General features: G+C 43.1%; 1 protein-coding gene across 4 annotated transcripts in view; it reads left to right on the top strand.

Annotated features, from left to right (window-relative positions):
* The window catches only part of PGM2L1 (phosphoglucomutase 2 like 1), a 77,730-nt gene that overhangs the window by 1,113 nt on the left and 55,280 nt on the right, over window positions 1-21,337 (top strand). Inside the window, exon 2 of one of the 4 annotated variants that reach the window (XM_073334015.1) lies at window positions 1,997-2,116. The exons of the other annotated variants lie outside the window; for them this stretch is intronic. Coding sequence (XP_073190116.1) covers window positions 2,090-2,116 — 27 coding nt within the window. The 5' untranslated portion in view covers window positions 1,997-2,089. The remainder of the gene's footprint in view (window positions 1-1,996; window positions 2,117-21,337) is intronic. 4 annotated transcript variants of the gene reach the window in all.

Below are 21,337 nucleotides of genomic sequence, written 5' to 3'. Positions count from 1 at the left end.
TTTGCTGTTCCTTAAAAAGTGTATATTAGTCACCCCTGGACACTGCTGTCTTAAGACATTTAAAAAACAAACAAACATGACCACAGTGTGTGTGTGTGTGTGTGTGGTGGGGGGGATGTGTCTTTGTTCCCTCTGAGGACACATTAATTTGGCCTTAGTTGGCTTTTCACTTGGTTATGTTTCTCTTCCTCATCTCTCTTGTTTTTTTACCAATAAGTGTCAGATCTGGTCTCATGACATCTCATTCCAGTTCTCCCTCTATCCCTTACCCAGTAACTGATGCTCCTTCTGTGAGGTTGTCCCACTGCTCAGGTGGTGGTGAGCTGAGCTCTCATGCAACAAGGGGTCAGGGTGAGAGAAGTCATTTGAAAAATATATGGGAGGAGGAATGTGGCATGTGAAGGTCCTGGAATCACAGATGGGAGTAAACACTGTTGTGTTGTAATCTGTTTAGCACATAATGTAGCCTATGAGAAGATATTAAGGGGAAGATGCATTGATTGACTGATAAATTACTGAATGCATTGCGTTATGTGGAGAAGCGAACACTTCAGTGGTTTCTCTCTTCAGTTAAATCCCAGATAGAATTAATCTGGCCCTAATGTAGATGAGCAACATAAGAAACTCTTTGTGGTGATTGACCGGTTCTGAGGGGGGCATTCAGTATGAAAAAGGCAAAAATTTTAAATGGCAAACATATTTTTTAATGCAATGTGTAACTAACGTAAAGGAATACACTACTGTAGAATATTGTGTTGTAAAGAAAAAAAATAAAGGCTATAATACTTCATGGCACAAGCTCACCACCAGCTGAGGTTAATGAGCCAGAGTATCCAAGGGTATCAAATAATTAGATGCCTTATAGTGTACGAATGCTTTCATCTGAAGCATTGAGTATTCACTGTTGTCTGTGATAACAGACTAAATGGCTTATTAATTTGTTTTGATATGAGAGTTCCATTGTTAGGCTTGATCCTGCAAAGACTTGTCTCCCGCTGAAGCCAGAATTACTTACATGAGAAAAACTTTTGCAGGATTTGGCCGTTTTGGGATATCAAAGCTCTTACAAATTTCACTGATTGTAAGAACTCTTTGTAAAAAGAATATGTTGGCTAGTACTGAATGCAGTCACCTGAAACCTAGCAACTACTTAATAGCACATGCACAGCTGCTTGGGACAAGAAATGAAGAATACCTGTATTCAGAGTAACAGCCATGTTAGTCTGTATTCGCAAAAAGAAAAGGAGTATTTGTGGCACCTTAGAGACTAACCGATTTATTTGAGCATAAGCTTTCGTGAGCTACAGCTCACTTCATCGTGTAGCTCACGAAAGCTTATGCACAAATAAATGGGTTAGTCTCTAAGGTGCCACAAGTACTCCTTTTCTTTTTGCGAATACCTGTATTGGCATTTAAGGAGTTTAAAAACAATATAATTATCCATGTTCCTAAAGTATATTTACACTGCATTATGTGAGGCCATTGTAACTTCTTATTTGTCTTGACTTTCTGAATCTAGAAAACTAATGTGTAAAGATAGACTTATGTCATTTCTTCAACATTAAACCTAGAGATTGGAGTTCAGCATGCAATTTTAAAAATAGAACGAGGCACCAAAAGGGCTGCACAATTATCCTAGTTTTCACAAAACACTAAAATTTAATTCTAGGATGTAGTCAGGATCCAGTATTGTGGATTATCTGGCTAATAATTTTTCATGTAAAGATTCGATTCTAAAGCCAAAAGGGACCATTGTGATCATCTAATCTGACCTCCTGTATAACACAGGGCATAGAACTTCCACAGAGTAATTCCTAGATACATTGTCAGGTTAAAAATTGTTTGTTTGCTTTTTAAAAAGCTTCCTGACCTGTGTTACTAAACACCTTAGATTAATAATGAATTTTTAAAACCTCTAATTTACAAAGTTTTCACTTTTAATTTTAGACCGTCGAAATAAAGTGTCAAAATTACTTTTGTTTACACTTTGTGCTAGTGCCTGATTTCCAGAATTCTTATGCAACTGCAGCCCGAAGTGCAACATCTTAAAATCCAAACATCAGGCCTTATTCAGCAAACATCTCATTGAATGAATGTATTTGAACAAAGCATGAAGGTAAAATGTTCTTCCCTCCTGAAATGATGCTAGATAGAAGAACATTAAAAACAGGTTTCTTAAATACTAATTTTTAATGGAAAATATTTGGATAAGAGCTGCAAAAGCAAAAAACATGTAGTATGACTTCTTTATCAAAATGAATATAATGAATTAAAAAAATCTAATTAATCAGAATCTTTGTGTGTGTGTGTGTATGTCTTTTTTGTGGTTTGTTGTGATTTTAAACTCCTTAATTATGATTTCTTTCCTTTGGCCAAAGACAAAGCAAAACATGCTTGCGCATACATGATTAATTTACTTCTGTGAAGCTGTCATCCCATAGCATTGTCATGGTAAACAGATACTTGCTGTCTCCATTTTAAAACCAGTTTCCTGGAGCCCTAAAAACCCTCAGCCTTTTGGACTCTTATCATTTTAGGCTTTTTATTGTACCTGCAACTGCCTGTGGCTAACAGAAACATCCACCTTAGCCGTGAATCTGCAGTGCCCAAGAGGAACAATAGGCAACCATTTGACTCCAGGCTAAATAGCACTAGCTTGCTAATATTGTCTTTTCCTTTTTCCTCTCAGATTAAGAGCTGTAGGATGGTTCCCAAAGATAACATAACACATAGGCATTTGTACAAAGGAAACTTTCACTAATCTAAATTCTGTTTCCATCATGTTTTTCCATTTGTTTCCTTTTCTTCTCGTGTACTTTTTCTCAGTTTCCTCTTTCTTATCATTTTTTTGTTGTTGATCCCTGTCTCATTTTTCTACTGCTGAGAAATTAGTTCTTTCAAGTTTACAAGATACAACACCATTCTGGGTTTTTTTGGTCTTCACTCCTCCTCATCTGTAGACCACATACTTGACCAAATGAAACACTAGCCTATTCTGCTATGGGCATTTCCCCCCTCTCCTTGTTCCCATTTTTGATTTCTGAATTCTTTTTATTTTCCCTTTGATCTCCTAAGATTGAGTTTGGGCATGTACAGACTTCTCAAAAAGGGGTCCCAGAACAGGATTTTTTTGAGCAGAACATCTCCCACAGGGAGCTCACTATAGGGTCCCAACCTCAATTGTGAGTAGGTGGGCTGCCTGTTTTCATTAGGTGACTTTATATAGTGGTATGAAAACAAGATTCTTTCACTGAAGATCTGATATCCTTTTATAAGGCCCCTACCACCATAGTGTCTGAGAACCTGTTGTGGAGAGCAATGCAGAAGGCATTTAATATGAACCTGGAGGATCAAATACTGGCTTCACACCTGAGGAATTTTCCAGGGCGACAGTACATCTAGTTAAGGTTTGGAGCAACTAAATAAAAAAATGTGGGCCTAAAGGGAGGGATTTATCTCTCTGTCTGGAAAGACATAGTAAAGTGCATAATGAGCGGGTATCTGTCTGGGAGGTAAATTCTCAATCAGCATTTAAAAATAAATGCTTATACTCCTATTGGCCAGCTGCACGTTTGTTGCTAGTTAGCTCCTGCAAAGCCTACACCCTCTAATGCGGAGGTGGGCAAGCTACGTCCTGAGGGCTGCATCCGGCCCTTCAGACATTTTAATCCAGCCCTCAAGCTCAAGCCGGGGAGCGGGGTCTGGGGCCTGCCCTGCTCCAGCTGGGTAGTGGGGTCGGGGGCTTGCCCCGCTCCGCGCATGCCGGGGCTTTGTGTGGCTCCTGGAAGCAGCGGCACGTCCTTTCTACACGTAGGGGCAGCGAGGGGGCTCCACACACTGCCCTCACAGCTCCCATTGGCCAGCAACCACAGCCAGTGGAAGCTGCAGGGGCAGTGCCTGTGGACAGGGCAGTGTGTAGAGCCGCCTGGCTGCGCCTCCGCATAGGAGCCGGAGGAAGGACATGCTGCTGCGTCCGGGAGCTGCTTGAGGTAAGCGCCACCCGGAGCCTGCACCCCTGATCCCTTCCTGCGCCCCTGCCCTAGCCCTGATCCCTCTCCCACTCTCCAAACACCTCAGTCCCAGCCCTCCTGCACCCTCATCACCAGCCCTACCCCAGAACCCGCACCACCAGCCGCTCATTCATGGCCCGCCATACAATTTCCATACCCAGTTGTGGCCCTCGGGCCAAAAAGTTTGCCCACCCCTGCTCTAATGGATGTCTGATTACTTGAGCGTGCTCAGTGGAGGAGTCCTAACTTTACCAGTGTTGGCTATATGTGATATTAAGTTCTCGGGTGGGTAAGTGGAGAGTTTTCATAATGGGAATCTGGGTGTCATTCTGTGCCTGAGAAGAGGGATTATTATACTGGCGTCAAGCAGCAGAAGACTGCAAAGCTTCTATCTGAACAGCAAATGGAGAAAACTTGTTTGACTTGTGGTACTGCAGTAATTCTGGATGTGCTGACCTATGTGAGGAATCCCATTGACTTATTGTTTTCATAGAATATCAGGATTGGAAGGGACCTCAGGAGGTCATCTAGTCCAACACCCTGGTCAAAGCAGAACCAATCCCCAATTTTCGCCCCAGATCCCTAAATGGCCCCCTCAAGGATTGAACTCTCAATACTGGGTTTAGCAGGCTAATGCTCAAACCACTGGCTCTGCCAGCACAGTGGTGCACTTGCACAGAGCTTACTGCAGAATTGGGTCTTGGTTGGTGGCTATGATCCTTGATGTGGACTGGTAGTGGTGGCTGTGTATACACGAAAGATTATGACAGATGAGCTGTTTCACTTTGAAAAGATGCTGCAGTGCATCTGTACTCTGGTTTTCATATTGTTGTTGTAAAGTTGCATTTAAAGATAAAACTGAAATAGGTGCACTGATGAAATTTTCTAAAGGCTGACAGTGTAGTAATGTAAAATCTTTCTCCTTACAAAATCTTTAAAGCAAGCTTCTCTAAACAACGACAAATTGAGCACAACTGATTGTCAGAAGCCAAAGAGAAGAAATATGAAATCACTCCATGTGCATTTCAGTGGCCAAAGGTAGATTATAAAGTTGAAGGACAAAAGTGAAAATCCTAGCCATAACTCACTGCAGGTGGATTTTGGGGATAGCAAAAGAATCTCCAAGTGCAAATAAGGCCATAGAGAATTAGCAGTTCAATTAAATAAGAGGCGGTAAGGTAAGGCAGTACTTTTGTATTTATTTATTTATTAAAACTGAACCCAAGATATATTGGCAACCAATCTTCAGAAAATTAAAAACCGCTACACTGTTAGTATTTATGTTAATGAAGAATCCTTGGTGCTATGTTAGAGCCAGAGTTGTGGAGAGGCTTGAAAAGTGCATTACTATGTTCTATTGCACACTGGAGTATACAGATTTCAGAATAGCGGCCGTGTTAGTCTGTATCTGCAAAAAGAAAAGAAAAGTACTTGTGGCACCTTAGAGACTGTTAGGGGGCTTATTCCTTCACCCACTTACTTCTCTGGTCCTTCTCACGTGAACAGAGAGCAACAATACCCCAAGTCCAAAGGTGCAAACAATTCGGTGTTTATTGGGCTGAACTTCAAGCAAGCATGATTCCAGTTTCCTTCCGTAGTGTCCCCCTTCCCAGCTCTGACACCACAGAGCCTTACACCTGTGTCCTTGTTCCCATTCCTGCCCTTAGCCAAACATGATTCCAATTTCCCCACCCCCATTCCCTGTTCCCATTCCCCCCCCCCACACACACACCCACCCACTTCCTGATTGGCTGCAGACTATATAGTAAAACTTGAGTTCTGCTTAGCTATGCCTTAACCAGTCATTTTCCTGAAATTTAACTAACCAATCCTAACATATTGTAACATGATTATGTAACCAATTATATCCCACCACCTTAATTAGTTTACATCCAGCAAAATTAATTATACAGCAGACAGAAACAATCACAGAACCAGACAGAGAGATTATACAGACAAACAATGGCAAAGTGGGAACTATAATGACAAAACAATACAGAAGTGAGGATTTCACATCCCAGCTATTGATAAGTGAGTTCTTGCCAGACAGGATGCTATCAGACTAAGTTTAAATCACTTACTCCTACAACCTCAATTAAATTAAACTATCAACCTCAATTTCCTTTTACATCTTCTAGGCACTTCCCTTTCTCTGGAGGTGACAGGCACTATCAGGACAGGATTGTATTCCTATCAGCCCAATAGCACCTTCTTTCAATGTGACTAGGTTGGAATGTGAGGATGTGACCATTCGCTTCCCAGCTTATGGCTGCCTCTGTTGCTTAGCCAGAGATCTCAGCCTAAGAACAGGGCCTCAGACTGTCACAGTAAGAGAAGGACCTTACACCGGCAGACAGTGATTTTGATTCTTTCTTCTATACCTCTATAACTAGCTAAGTGATAAGAATACACCTAAATTCTTAGATTATGGGCCTTTAGAGACAGGCCTGAATATCTATATCCTAACACTCCACCCCTTTTTTTTCTTTTTCTTTTGGGATCCTCCTGCCCAGGTATCCCTGGAAAAGCTTAGGACATATAGCAACACATTTCCTGATAGGGCCAGGCATCAAGGTGGAAGGTGTCGATATTCCATTTGTCCCACTGCCCCTTGTGTAGTATAGTGCCCTGCACCTTCTCTCGTACGGGCATATCACACCTATTCCAATTAGTGTTTCAGACTTCCCATTATAGTGGGCTCGAGAAGGTTGGGTCCGGGTTGTCTAGTGCACTGCAGGGGTTGGAGGGCTTATTGCACTACGTATAGGTTGTCTCCATATGCAACATAACACAAGTACAGTTAACAATACAAAATCCACAGTGACACTGAGTCCTGACCACTGCAGTATGGTCCAACATCCGAGACACCCCCAAAACACTGCCTCTCCTCCTTTGACAGGGTCACGGTCTTATGTGTCCAGTTGCTGGCAGTTGCAACAAGCTGCCCCTGCAGGTTTTGCTTGCTTTTGTCCATATCATAAGTCCATTGAATGTTCCAGAGAAATGGGATATTGTCCAAACCAGCTTAACCACTTGGCATGGAATCTGGCAGTATGCCCTGGTTTGATTATTCACAGCAATAATATTCACAGATCCATTTGTGCACCAAAGTCCAGATAGCAGCATATAGATGGATGTAGTTTGGTTATGGGTTGGTGTAATTGTGCCCCCAGTAATATGTACATTCCCAGCAAAACACCTTATACACAGTACACCCAATTGTCCACTCCTTGCATAGGCCGTTGATCCTGCTCCTCTATAGTCATAGGAGAGGGGCACATCCAAACATCTTCTGTTGATTTACACTATTTTACACACCGCTCTATTGATTCCCAGTGAGCTCCTCCCCTTCTCATTATTTCCATAGGGCTTGTAGGGACCACCTTAGTTGCTGTTCCATTTCCAGGTATCATGGTAGCGATTACACAGGTGCTGGCCTCCTAGTTGAGCATTTTGCATTCCCATACACATCTCCCCCCCTCCCCCGGTCAGCCTTTTGAAGCCATCCCCCACCCGTATCATGAGATTTTCTGTTCATTAAAACACTACAATGCTAGCAACAAGATAAGCACCACAGACAAACACAAAACACAGATCCATGGTATTGTGGGTTATTTTTCCACTGGCGCCAGCTTGCTTGTAGAGTGTCTGAAAAACAAAAGAAACAATCCCCACCCCCCTGGTGGGGACAGATTATTGCTTAATAATAATAATACCACTTTCTTTTACAAATTTCCTTGCTAATTGCCGGAAAAACAGAAGAATTACCTCCAGGCTGTTCTTATTTTGTTCTATAGTCAGGCTAGTGAATTACCCCACTCACTGGTCATTTATGAAATTCATGAGGTGGTATACCTCAGTTTCCCCTCTTGTGCAACAGACCATGTTTGCAATAGTTTCTCTGCTGTACCAAGCTTTAAATTTATTCTCAGGTAATAGCTGAGACACAGCTTCAGATTTGAGCACTGTACAAACACACACACAAAATTCTCTTTTGCCTAACATTCCTTGCACTGTGATTACTCTTTTTTACACAACTGTACCCCGATTACACGTCCATCTTGTACAAGTAGACACAACCAGGGGCAGCCAAGTTAAGTTCCAATAGAAACCCCTTACATCCTTTAGTGATTTTGATTACATTACCCAATAGTCAAATAATTTTGATCAGATTCTCTCTCCGCCTGCTGCCTGCAGCAGTCCCTTATAGACCATTTCTGTGGGAAAAGGGCCCATTTTCCTTCAGAATAGCTGTAAAGGCTTCTGGGGACAGAAGCAAAGTGGTGGTATTAGCCACTCTGCCTGACCCCCTTGGATAATTTAATTACCAAGCTTCCATCCAATGTGACTGCATGGAGTTGCACATACAGTTACATTTATATAACTGGGTTTTATCATTAAACAAAAACTTCCTTCTTGTAACACCAAAAAGAAAAGGAGTACTTGTGGCACCTTAGAGACTAACCAATTTATTTGAGCATGAGCTTTCGTGAGCTACAGCTCACTTCATCGGATGCATACCGTGGAAACTGCAGCTGACTTTATATACACACAGAGAATATGAAACAATACCTCCTCCCACCCCACTGTCCTGCTGGTAATAGCTTATCTAAAGTGATCATCAAGTTGGGCCATTTCCAGCACAAATCCAGGTTTTTTCACCCTCCACCCCCCCACACAAATTCACTCTCCTGCTGGTGATGGTGATTCACTCTCCAACTCTCTACACAATAAGAAAAGGAGTACTTGTGGCACCTTAGAGACTAACCAATTTATTAGAGCATAAGCTTTCGTGAGCTACAGCTCACTTCATCAGATGCATATCGTGGAAACTGCAGCAGACTTTATATATACACAGAGAATATATATATATATAGCTATATATATATATATATATATATATATATATATATATATATATATATATATATAGCTATATCACCAGCAGGAGAGTGAATTTGTGTAATGACCATAAAATAATAGTTTTAATTGCATTTGGATAAATTGATGTAGATGACTCATTAATATAACAAATCTATTTCCATCTTTAAACTACAATACACTGGTCGAGTGGATGGGAGAAAGCAGTAGATGTGCTTATCTTGGTTTTAATAGGCTTTTGATGCATTCCCACATGACCTTCTTATAAGCAAACTGGGGGAATGTGATCGAGATGAAATTACTTAAGGTGGGTGCACAAGTCTTTGAAGAATCTTATTCAGAGTAGTTATCAATAGGACATACCTAATGGGCTCCTGCGGGAGTCTGTCCTGGGTCTGGTACTGTAGTGGTCAGTATTTTCATTAATGACTTGAATAATGGAGCGGAGATTATGGTTATAATATTTGCAAATGACACTAAGCTCTGAGGAGCTGCACTTTGAAGGACAGCATCAGAATTCAAAATGATCTTGACAAATTGGAGAATTGGTCTGAAATTAGCAAGATAAAATTCAATAAAGGCAAGCGCACAGCACTATACACAGGAAGGAAAAACCAAATGCACAACTACAAAATGGGGAATAACTGTCAAGGCAGTAGTACTGCAGAAAAGGATCTGGGACCTATAGTGGATCAGAAACTGAACATGAGCCAATGATGATGCAGTTGCCAAAGAGGTTAATATAATTCAAGAGCGTATTAACAGGAGTGTTGCATGTAAGATATGGGAGGTAATGGTCCCCCTTGGCTAGGCATTGGTGCGGTCTCAGCTGGAGTATTGTGTGTTAGAGAGCTTATTCCTTCACTCTCCCACTTCCCTGGTCCTTCTCGCATGAACAGAGAGCAACAATACCCGAAGTCCGAAGGTGCAAACAATTCGATGTTTATTGGGGTGAACTTCCAGCAAGCTTAAATACAAGTTCCTTTTTCCTTATTTTCGAATCCCAACTTACTTCCTGTTTGCTCCTAATTTATATAGTAATATTATTAGCTATCATAGAATCATAGAATATCAGGGTTGGAAGGGACCCCAGAAGGTCATCTAGTCCAACCCCCTGCTCGAAGCAGGACCAATTCCCAGTTAAATCATCCCAGCCAGGGCTTTGTCAAGCCTGACCTTAAAAACCTCTAAAGAAGGAGATTCTACCACCTCCCTAGGTAACGCATTCCAGTGTTTCACCACCCTCTTAGTGAAAAAGTTTTTCCTAATATCCAATCTAAACCTCCCCCACTGCAACTTGAGACCATTACTCCTCGTTCTGTCATCTGCTACCATTGAGAACAGTCTAGAGCCATCCTCTTTGGATCCCCCTTTCAGGTAGTTGAAAGCAGCTATCAAATCCCCCCTCATTCTTCTCTTCCGCAGACTAAACAATCCCAGTTCCCTCAGCCTCTCCTCATAAGTCATGTGTTCCAGTTCTCAAATCATTTTTGTTGCCCTTCGCTGGACTCTCTCCAATTTATCCACATTCTTCTTGTAGTGTGGGGCCCAAAACTGCACACAGTACTCCAGATGAGGCCTCACCAATGTCGAATAGAGGGGGACGATCACATCCCTCGATCTGCTCGCTATGCCCCTACTTATACATCCCAAAATGCCATTGGCCTTCTTGGCAACAAGGGCACACTGCTGACTCATATCCAGCTTCTCGTCCACCGTCACCCCTAGGTCCTTTTCTGCAGAACTGCTGCCTAGCCATTCGGTCCCTAGTCTGTAGCTGTGCATTGGGTTCTTCCGTCCTAAGTGCAGGACCCTGCACTTATCCTTATTGAACCTCATCAGATTTCTTTTGGCCCAACCCTCCAATTTGTCTAGGTCCTTCTGTATCCTATCCCTCCCCTCCAGCGTATCTACCACTCCTCCCAGTTTAATATCATCCGCAAATTTGCTGAGAGTGCAATCCACACCATCCTCCAGGTCATTTATGAAGATATTGAACAAAACCGGCCCCAGGACCGACCCTTGGGGCACTCCACTTGATACCGGCTGCCAACTAGACATGGAGCCATTGATCACTACCCATTGAGCCCGACAATCTAGCCAGCTTTCTACCCACCTTATAGTGCATTCATCCAGCCCATACTTCCTTAACTTGCTGACAAGAATACTGTGGGAGACCGTGTCAAAAGCTTTGCTAAAGTCAAGAAACACTACATCCACTGCTTTCCCTTCATCCACAGAACCAGTAATCTCATCATAAAAGGCGATTAGATTAGTCAGGCATGACCTTCCCTTGGTGAATCCATGCTGGCTGTTCCTGATCACTTTCCTCTCATGCAAGTGCTTCAGGATTGATTCTTTGAGGACCTGCTCCATGATTTTTCCAGGGACTGAGGTGAGGCTGACTGGCCTGTAGTTCCCAGGATCCTCCTTCTTCCCTTTTTTAAAGATTGGCACTACATTAGCCTTTTTCCAGTCATCCGGGACTTCCCCGGTTCGCCACGAGTTTTCAAAGATAATGGCCAATGGCTCTGCAATCACAGCCGCCAATTCCTTCAGCACTCTCGGATGCAACTCGTCCGGCCCCATGGACTTGTGCACGTCCAGCTTTTCTAAATAGTCCCTAACCACCTCTATCTCCACAGAGGGCTGGCCATCTCTTCCCCATTTTGTGATGCCCAGCGCAGCAGTCTGGGAGCTGACCTTGTTAGTGAAAACAGAGGCAAAAAAAGCATTGAGTACATTAGCTTTTTCCACATCCTCTGTCACTAGGTTGCCTCCCTCATTCAGTAAGGGGCCCACACTTTCCTTGGCTTTCTTCTTGTTGCTAACATACCTGAAGAAACCCTTCTTGTTACTCTTAACATCTCTGGCTAGCTGCAGCTCCAGGTGCGATTTGGCCCTCCTGATATCATTCCTACATGCCCGAGCAATATTTTTATACTCTTCCCTGGTCATATGTCCAACCTTCCACTTCTTGTAAGCTTCTTTTTTATGTTTAAGATCCGCTAGGATTTCACCATTAAGCCAAGCTGGTCGCCTGCCATATTTACTATTCTTTCGACTCATTGGGATGGTTTGTTCCTGTAACCTCAACAGGGATTCCTTGAAATACAGCCAGCTCTCCTGGACTCCTTTCCCCTTCAAGTTAGTCCCCCAGGGGATCCTGGCCATCCGTTCCCTGAGGGAGTCGAAGTCTGCTTTTCTGAAGTCCAGGGTCCGTATCCTGCTGCTTACCTTTCTTCCCTGCGTCAGGATCCTGAACTCAACCAACTCATGGTCACTGCCTCCCAGATTCCCATCCACTTTTGCTTCCCCCACTAATTCTACCCGGTTTGTGAGCAGCAGGTCAAGAAAAGCGCCCCCCCTAGTTGGCTCCTCTAGCACTTGCACCAGGAAATTGTCCCCTACGCTTTCCAAAAACTTCCTGGATTGTCTATGCACCGCTGTATTGCTCTCCCAGCAGATATCAGAAAAATTAAAGTTATACCTTAACCAATCATTCTACTGAAATTTAACTAACCAATCCTAACATCTTGTAACATGATTAGCTAACCAATTATATCCCACCACCTTAATTAGTTTACACTCAGCAAAATTAATTATACAGCAGACAGAAACAATCACAGAACCAGACAGAGACCATGCCAATAAACAATAGCAAAGTGGGAACTATAATGACAAAACAATACAGAAGTGAGGATTTCACAACTACATCTATAAAGACATGAGTTTCCCAGCTGTGTCTATTGATAAGTGAGTTCTTACCAGACAGAAAACTATCAACCTCAATTTCCTTTTACATCTTCTAGGCACTTCCCTTTCTCTGGAGGTGATAGGCACTATCAGGACAGGATTGTATTCCTAACAGCCCAATAGCACCTTCTTTCAATGTGACTACTTTGGAATGTGAGGATGTGACCAGTCGCTTCCCAGTTTATGGCTGCCTCTGTCCCTTAGCCAAAGAACAGGGCCTCAGACTGTCACGGTAAGAGAAGGACCTTACACTGGCAGACAGTGATTTTGATTCTTTCTTTTATACCTCTAACTAGCCAAGTGATAAGAATACACCTAAATTCTTAACGTACGGGCCTTTACAGACAGGCCTGAATATCTATATCCTAACATTGTGTCCAGTTTGGAGCGCCACGCTCCAAGAAAGATGGGGACAAAGTGGAGAGAGCCCAGAGGAGGAGGAGGAGGAGATGATGATGAGAAAAAGTTTAGAAGATGTGACCTATGAGGAAAGTTTAAAAACAAACGAAAAAACACCTAGGCATGTTTAGTCTCGAGAAAAGAAGGCTGAGGGGGGACCTGTTAAGTCTTCAAATACGTTATAAAGAGGACAGTGATCAGTAGAACTTGTCCTACCTCCAATGGACATGAACAAAGTCTTCATCTGCGTAAGGGAGGTTTAGATTAGATATTAGGAAAACCTGTGTATCTGTCAGGGTGGTTAAGCACTGGAATCGGTTACGAAGGGAGGCTGTGGAATCCTCCTTGCTGGAGGTTTTAAAGAACAGTTTGGACAAACACCTGTCACGGATGGTCGAGAATGGTTTTCTTGGCCCTGCTTCAGCACAAGGGGCTGGATTAGATACTCTCTTGAGGTCCCTTCCAGCCAGAGCCGTCCCTACGGTATGGCAAATTGGGGCGACTGCCCCGGGCCCCGCTGTTTGAGGGGCCCCATGCTTTGTGAGGAGGCAGTGGGCGGGGAGGTGAGGCAATAGGTGAGGAGGAGCCCGCCTACCAACCTCCTGCTGCCTGTCGGTGGTCCCGCCGATCAGCATCTTCCCCTTCCCTCCCAGCACCTACTGCAGATCAGCTGTTTTACTGTGCCTGAGGCACTGGGGGGAGGGGGATGGGGAGGAGCGAGGGTGCAGCGCACTGGGGGGGCCAGAACTGGGCAGGGAAGGGGTGAGGTGGGGGTTAGGGCCTTGGGTGGAGCCGTGGGAGAGCACCCACCCCCCGGCAGATAGAAACTTGGGACCTATGTCCTTGGCCCCGTACCCCCCTAGGGACAGCCCTGCTTCCAGCTAAACATTTCTACGATAAACATCTGTTAAAAGCTTTGGGATTTACTAATTTTTACTCATAACTTTGGTAAATAAAAAAGATTCTAGTAATCACCTCGCTATTGAACAAGACCCTAACAAACTAGAATTCATTTAGGGAATTCTTGGCTGCTTTTCTTCCTCTGCAATACACATCGGATAATTCCTTTGTGGTACACCAGCATTATTGGTGTTAGCACTCTTTTGTGGGAATGGCACATTAATACTGGTAAAATATGCATTCTGCTAGGGTTTAGGATGCAATACTAAAACCTAATTATTTTTGCCAAATGTACTCGTGACTGTAAACGAGCACCTCCATGCCAGATGGGAAAGGGCTCCCTGGTATGTAACAGTAAATCTCAGCTGGCCTGACCAGCTCCGTGCACCTCACACTGTTGCCATGATATTCATTTAAAAGTTGTCTTGTAATATATCATTTGAAAACTAATAACACATTGGTTTCTGATATCACTGGGAAATGTATGTAAAAACATTGTGTGTGAAATTATGGATACTCTAATATTTTGTTTTGGAGACTGTAAACAGACAAAGGAGGCAAGCCAGGCGTTTTTCCAGACAAAGGAGAAGGGCAAAAACCTCTGTCTCAATTGCAAACTGAGCCAGGTGTGATCAGGGACTGGAACAATGGGCTGTTCACTTGCTTGGGAGATTGCAGGAAGATTTGCTTAAACAAGCAAAAATGTGGTAATCTGCAATGAGTCTTTCAGTTAGTGTGAAAGGAAATTCTCTTTGAAACCCTCTTCTTCGGTACACCTCTTCGGCCAGTATTGGTTCTGACCCAGCAACCAGTTCAAATAGGAAAAATGAATCTAAACTAGATTAAATTCCTTTTTGATGCACCAGCATTATTGGTTTGAAGGAAACTAGCTGTTGCTGCACAGTCAGCTGAGAGAACTTGCACACTGTGGTATTGGTCTTTTTGTGCATTTAAACTAAACGTTACATTATTCTCTACCATTCAGGGCTTATTTCCCATTGGTTGAACAGTTTTAAAGTAGGTCAGACTTTTGGGCCTAAATTGCTTATATTTTTCCTTTTCTAATGAAGGGTCATTGGTTTTGATTGGAGAAAAATGATGTTAGGCTATCATTTTAATCCTCTCTACTGCGTTTCTCTTAAGTGTAGCAAAAGCCGAGCAGTGCCAGGCAGTGCTAGCTCTAGGAACTGGCTGACCTTTGTGTGGTAAATGTCAGCGGTGCTCACTCAGTCTTTCAGATTCCAGTTGCCTTTTTTAACCTGTGCTTAAGACACTGCCTTAAGCTACTCTCTGAAGAACCGCTTCTCTAGTCTAAGCCATACTGTACCCAGTGTATACATACAGTTGCGCTGTCTGATTATCACAAGAGTTAACTGTGTTATAGCTGTGTATTAATTGTATTACAGATCCATCTGCATTGTTGGTGAGTCAGCTTTGAGTCTTGGATTGGGTCTATGCTACAAGTGCTGCACCATGCTGCTGTCTTACTGAATGCATCTGATGAAGTGAGCTGTAGCTCACGAAAGCTTGTGCTCTAATAAATTTGTTAGTCTCTAAGGTGCCACAAGTCCTCCTTTTCTTATTGCTGTAGTGTAGACCTTTACTACAGCAATGGGAAAACCCCTGTCATTGCAATAGTAATGAATACCCTCAAGTACGTCTTGAGAAGTGGTAGCTAGGTTGATGGAAGAATTTTTCCATCAACCTAGCAGTGTCTGCACCCTGACTAAGGTTCGCTTAACTGTGTCTCTCGGGTGTGAATTTTTCACACCCCCTAAGCAATATAGCTAGGTCGACTGAAGTTTTAGGTAAACCAGGCCTTGGTTACAGCTTTCATAGACTGATAGATTCCAAGGCCAGAATGGACCACTGTAATCATCTAGTCTGAGCTGTATAATACAGACCATAGAACTTCCCCAAAATGATTCCTAGAGCAGATCTTTTAGAAAAACATCCAGTTGTGATTTAAACATAGTCAGTGATGGAGAATCCACCACAATCCTTAGTAAGTTGTTCCAGTGGTTAATTGCTCCAACCATTAAAAGGTATGCCTTATTTCCAGTCTGTATTTATCTTCAACTTCTAGCCATTGGATCATGTTATACCTTTCTCTGATAGATTGAGGAGCCTTTATTAAATATTTATTCCCCAGGTAGATTCTTATAGTCTGTAATCAAGTCTCTGAACCCTCTGCAGTGTATCAACATCCTTCTTGAATAGCGTGCATCAGAACTGGACACCGTATTGCAGGAGTGGTTGCACTGTTGCCAGCTATAGAGATAAAATAACCTCTCTACTCCTACTTGACATTCCCATTCGTGCATTCCAGGATTCCATTAGCCCTTTTGGCCACAGCATCACAGTGGGAGCTCATGTTCAACATTTACATTTAGCCATATTAAAAACACTGTTTGCTTGCACCCAGTTTACCAAGCAATCCAGATGACTCTGTATCAGGGACCTGTCCTCTTCATTGTTTACCATCTGCAAATTTTCAGTGACTGTTGTTTTCTTCCAGCTTGAGAGAAATAGCTATCAAAAGTTACATCACCACCCCCAGTTCAGGGTGTTCTCTGCTCAACTGTGTGAATGAAATGAAAAGGCTTCATTACTCCATGATCTCTTTACAAGATGCCTGGAAGGAACTTTCATTTCTATCTCTTAAACTGGTTCTCCTCTGTATTTGAGGGCTAAAAAGCTTTGCAAGGTGCCTCATAAAATAGAAGGATCCTCACGACACTATATAAACTAGTAAGTCTGAACAGTGCCATAAAAGTAAGAAGACCAGTTTTCTGCTTTAAGTATTTTATAATCTAAGGGTCTGATGATCTGTAGTTTTTGTTTGGGTAAATGCTAGACTCCATGGGGTAGAACCTTTTCTAGGTAGTATCATACAAATTGATGGTGCTATAATAAATATAACTTTATAAGCTATTAAACAGTATATAATTAGTAATAGCAAGCTAGGAGTTCCCCAGTGTGATGTGAGGCACTGCTACTGAGTGGATGTTTAGCAATAATAAGGGCCACTTTGGTGGCATGGCTCCTGTAGTGAGCTCTAGGAGGCAGTGCACAGGTACTGAGCCTCCTTGCTGCCAATCTGTAGATTAAAGGACTGAGCCCCCTTCCAGACTCTCAGGGAGAACAGTCCTGCCCTCTCCTTGCCATGGCATATGAGTAGATGAAAACCGGAAGTACAAACGCGGTTTCCTATAGCTTATGGAGGTTATTCTCGTGTATGGGGCTATTCTGCCCTAAGTAAATGGGCTGGTGTTCTTTTCAGAGTCTCATCTTCTTACTCCACAGATCTGCTTCCTGTGTTGTCACTATATCCACATTTACAACAGTAGGAAACACAGAATTTTGATCAGTTAATTTAAAAAATGTTTTCAACCTTCTTTCTGCCCTGACTCTCCATATCGTATTAATCTAAGGACATGCTGGGTGAGAATGCTCTGTGATCATTTTGTCCTTCAGCCTTCTCTTCAGCATATTTCTTTAACTGAGCCTTTACTTTTTTCAGATAGCTTTGTCCCCTGCTGATGTAAAAGAGGGAGTACCACCTAGGGAAATGGCAGATTTTGCCTCTTGCTGCTGTTGCTGAATATGAGTTTTGTGGGACAGGGCTCTTAATACATACGCATGTACATGTCATCCCGCCCTCTGCCAGCATAAGATGTGGGGGAGGAGGAGTGCTTGAGGATCATATCCTTTGCCTCTTTTTGATCATCTGCCTCAACACTGTCCTTGTGCTGAGTTTCTGAATGGATGGGGCTCCCCCAACAGCCTTGACCGTCCCTTCTTACCTGCAGAGTTATTTGCAGAGGGCTGGAGAAGGAGCATTTAAAAAAAATTCCCCCTCCCCGCTTATTTTCTGTAATAACTGAAATAACAAACCACAAGCAAACACACTTCCATATTTCAGGCAGAAGGCCCCCCTGAAGTAGACTTCTGGTCATCTTGCCAACATATTCTATACAGTACCTCAATTTATTGAACAGAATGTGTCACTGGACTTTTCAATACAGTAGAACCTCAAAGATGTGAACACCAGAGTTACAGACTGATGGGTCAACCGGACATCAGGTGAAGTCGTAAATAATCGGGCAGCAGCAGAGACCCCACCTGCTTAAAAAAAAAAAAAAAAAGCAAGTACTGTACCTGTATTGCATCTTAAAGGTAGGCACATTTGGGCTGCCTGTCTCCACCCCGCTCCCATCCCTGCGCACGGGGCAGCCACTTACAGCAAGACACTGGGGTGCCAGCCCAAGGCAGCTGGAGCCAGCTAGCAGAGCAGGAGCAGTCTTGAGGTCTTCATTGCTTTCACCCCCACCCCCCATTGCTTTCACACACACCTCTGCAGATAGGGGGACAAGCTTGCAAACTCATGCAGGGACTGAGTAGGGAGCAGCTCAGCTGCCGCTGAAACGTGGCCTGGAGTGTCGGCTGCTGGATATGGAGCCCGAACTGTGCTTTATTCAGAGTTACAGACAACCTCCATTCCCAAGGTGTCGGTAACTCTGAGGTTCTACTGTTGATATTCTGAGCAAGTTGAGGGCTTTCCATAGCATCTGCCCTCCCTCCCCCCCCCCATCACATACCCTTTCTATACCCAAAAACTTGCAGAGACTCCTCCACATATCAAATTAAGATTCAGCCTTAAACAGTGTTCAGCTCTCTCTCCTTTCAAGGTACTTGTCCACTGATCTCAGTGTGGGGGCCACAGTGGATAGACAGCCAGAGGGAAAGAATTCTTAACAGTGATCAGTGAAATAACTAGAGGGCTTAGATTGCCTAGTTTAATGTAATCAAGGGAGGATAGGGGAGGGCCATTATATTTCATTTAAACTGGTCAATGTAATTGCAGGAAATTAAAATTCTTTTTTACATTTAAAAATGTACTATGCACTGCATGCACACCCAGATATCTCAAATTCTTGAATACATGTTATGACATTCTGTATCTCGAGGGAACACCCTGCACCCCCATTTTCATCCTGATAATAAGATTGTGTGGTATCCAATGCAAAGTTTGTCATGTTAGGTCATGATGAACTGAGCATTGTTGTTAAAGTGATGTTATAGTAATTGTTGTTATAGTAATGTTATAGGTTATAATTTCATGTATATAGTTATGAGGCTGAAAATGTGTCTTCATGGCTTAAAATAAGCCCAGGCAAAAACTCTCCAAGAGCAGAGAGGCAGTTCACACCTCATCAGGGCATGTATGGGACAAACCCAGCCCAGCCTTACAGGAACAAAGGACAAGCCAGGCAACAACAAAGGATCTGTTGGACTCTGTCACCCCTCCTTCTTTGGTCAGTTTGGGACTGCGATGAGGTAATGCTCATCTGACTTTGAAGGGGGGAGGGGGCAAAGCCAAGAGGGAAGAAAGAACATGATAAAAGGGAGAGACGTTTGCCATGCTCTTGGTCTCTCTTCCACTTCCATCTACAGACATCACCACCAAGCGACTGAAGCGCTGATCAAAGGGGAGAGCCTGGCTAAGGGCGGCCAGCCAGCCTGTGGTGAGACGCATCTAAGTTTGTAAGAAGAAAAGGAGTAGCTGTAGCTCACGAAAGCTTATGCTCAAATAAATTTGTTAGTCTCTAAGGTGCCACAAGTACTCCTTTTCTTTTTGCGAATACAGAGTAACACGGCAGCTACTCTGAAACCTAAGTTTGTAAGGACACTGAAAGTGTTAAGATCAGCTTAGAATGCGTTTTGCTTTTATTTCATTTGACCAAATCTGACTTAGGTTTTGACTTATAATCACTTATATTTGATCTTTATAGTTAATAAATTCATTTGTTTGTTCTACCTGAAGCAGTGCATTTGGTTTGAAGCGTGTCATAGGCTCCCCTTGGGATAAGAAGCCTGGTGCATATCAATTTCTTTGTTAACTTGACGAACTCATTTAAGCTTGCAGTGTCCAGCGGGCATAACCAGACACTGCAAGATGGAGGTTTCTAGGGTTGTTTGGGACCGGAGATACTGGCTAGTGTTATTCAGTTACACAATCCAAGGAGCAGCTTACATGCCGGAGTCTGTGCGTGAACAGCCCAGGAGTGGGGGGTCTCACAGCAGAGCTGTGTAATGCTGGCTCCTAGAGTCAAAGATTGGAGGGACCTAGCAGATCACCGGTCCGGATAACACCAGGGAAACGTCACACATGTGCAGACTTTGCAATAGTACAGCTTGGGTGAGCACTAACCAGAGGTCAGTTAAAACCAGTGTTTGAGTTATGCCAGGTCTTGTCTGCCAACTGATGTCTAGAGTTAAACATCAGCAATTATTAAGGCATCACACATGGTGTCTAGACTCACTGACTGTTTAGCTGACATTTTATACTGAGATTCATTGTGGTGTGTTGACCTCAGGCATACTAAGTGAGACAAAATGGAACCTCTCTCTAGCCATGGGCTCTGTATTAAACTTGTCTCCACTAGAAGCTGGTCTTTGTATACGTTACACCCTGCAGGGCTGAGCCCTGACAGTTCAGCACTCTCTGGTCTCTCATACAGGTGATTTATCTGATATCCTGAAAGATGGTGGTAAAGAGGATGAGACTAGTGCTGGCAAGTGAAATCCAATACAGGTATAACATTATTCATGGAATTCAGGGGTAAGCCCAGAAGCTCCTTGGTGTGAATTCATCCTTGGATCAGCACTACGGATTTCAGTGTACTTACAACTGGCATGAATTTAACCCTGTTGTCCAAAAATCAGAAATAGATGCACGTATTGCGTCTCCTCCTACTCTCTGTAGAACCTTCAGTATAGGTGGGCGCTGAAGCACATCAGTTATTTTTATCCAGCCACTTCTCCCAAAATAACCTACTGTACTTGAATCACTTCCAGTCTGACTTCCACCCTTTCACAACCCTGGAACTGCCCTTCTAGTAGTGTTCATTCAGCTCTTCTGTTTTGACCATGGCTCCCGGCTATTTTTTCCCTTTTAACCCATTTTGTTCACCTGTTTCCTTCACTTTGTGTTTGTTATACTTTATCTGCAGTCTGTCCAAGATAGCATGATGGGGATGAATGTGACTGTCTTCTCTTAGTTTGTCTGTTATAGATAACAAAGCTGAAACTGTCCAATCCTCACCCCCTTTCATACATGTATTTTGACTATACCAAGTGTAAGCAAATGTAACCAAATGTACTGTAAGCACACTGATCCTAATTAAGAATTCCAGAGGATGTGTACTTAAGCACTGTTCATACTGCTATATCATAGTGACCTAGAGGAAATCAGCCAGGACGAGTTCCTGATGATCTTGTAGAGCATATGACCTTGTGGGGAGAGGTTTAAACTCTTCTCTTGGAGAGAGAGGCAACCCCAAAGAATTTTCCCTATTCACCAATCATGGTATTTCTTCAGTATCTTT

This window comes from Lepidochelys kempii, chromosome 1 (genome assembly GCF_965140265.1).
Source record: "Lepidochelys kempii isolate rLepKem1 chromosome 1, rLepKem1.hap2, whole genome shotgun sequence".
NCBI lineage: Eukaryota > Metazoa > Chordata > Testudines > Cheloniidae > Lepidochelys > Lepidochelys kempii.
The sequence above is the reverse complement of the archived record's forward strand: the minus strand, read 5'-3'. Positions and strand labels throughout refer to the sequence as shown.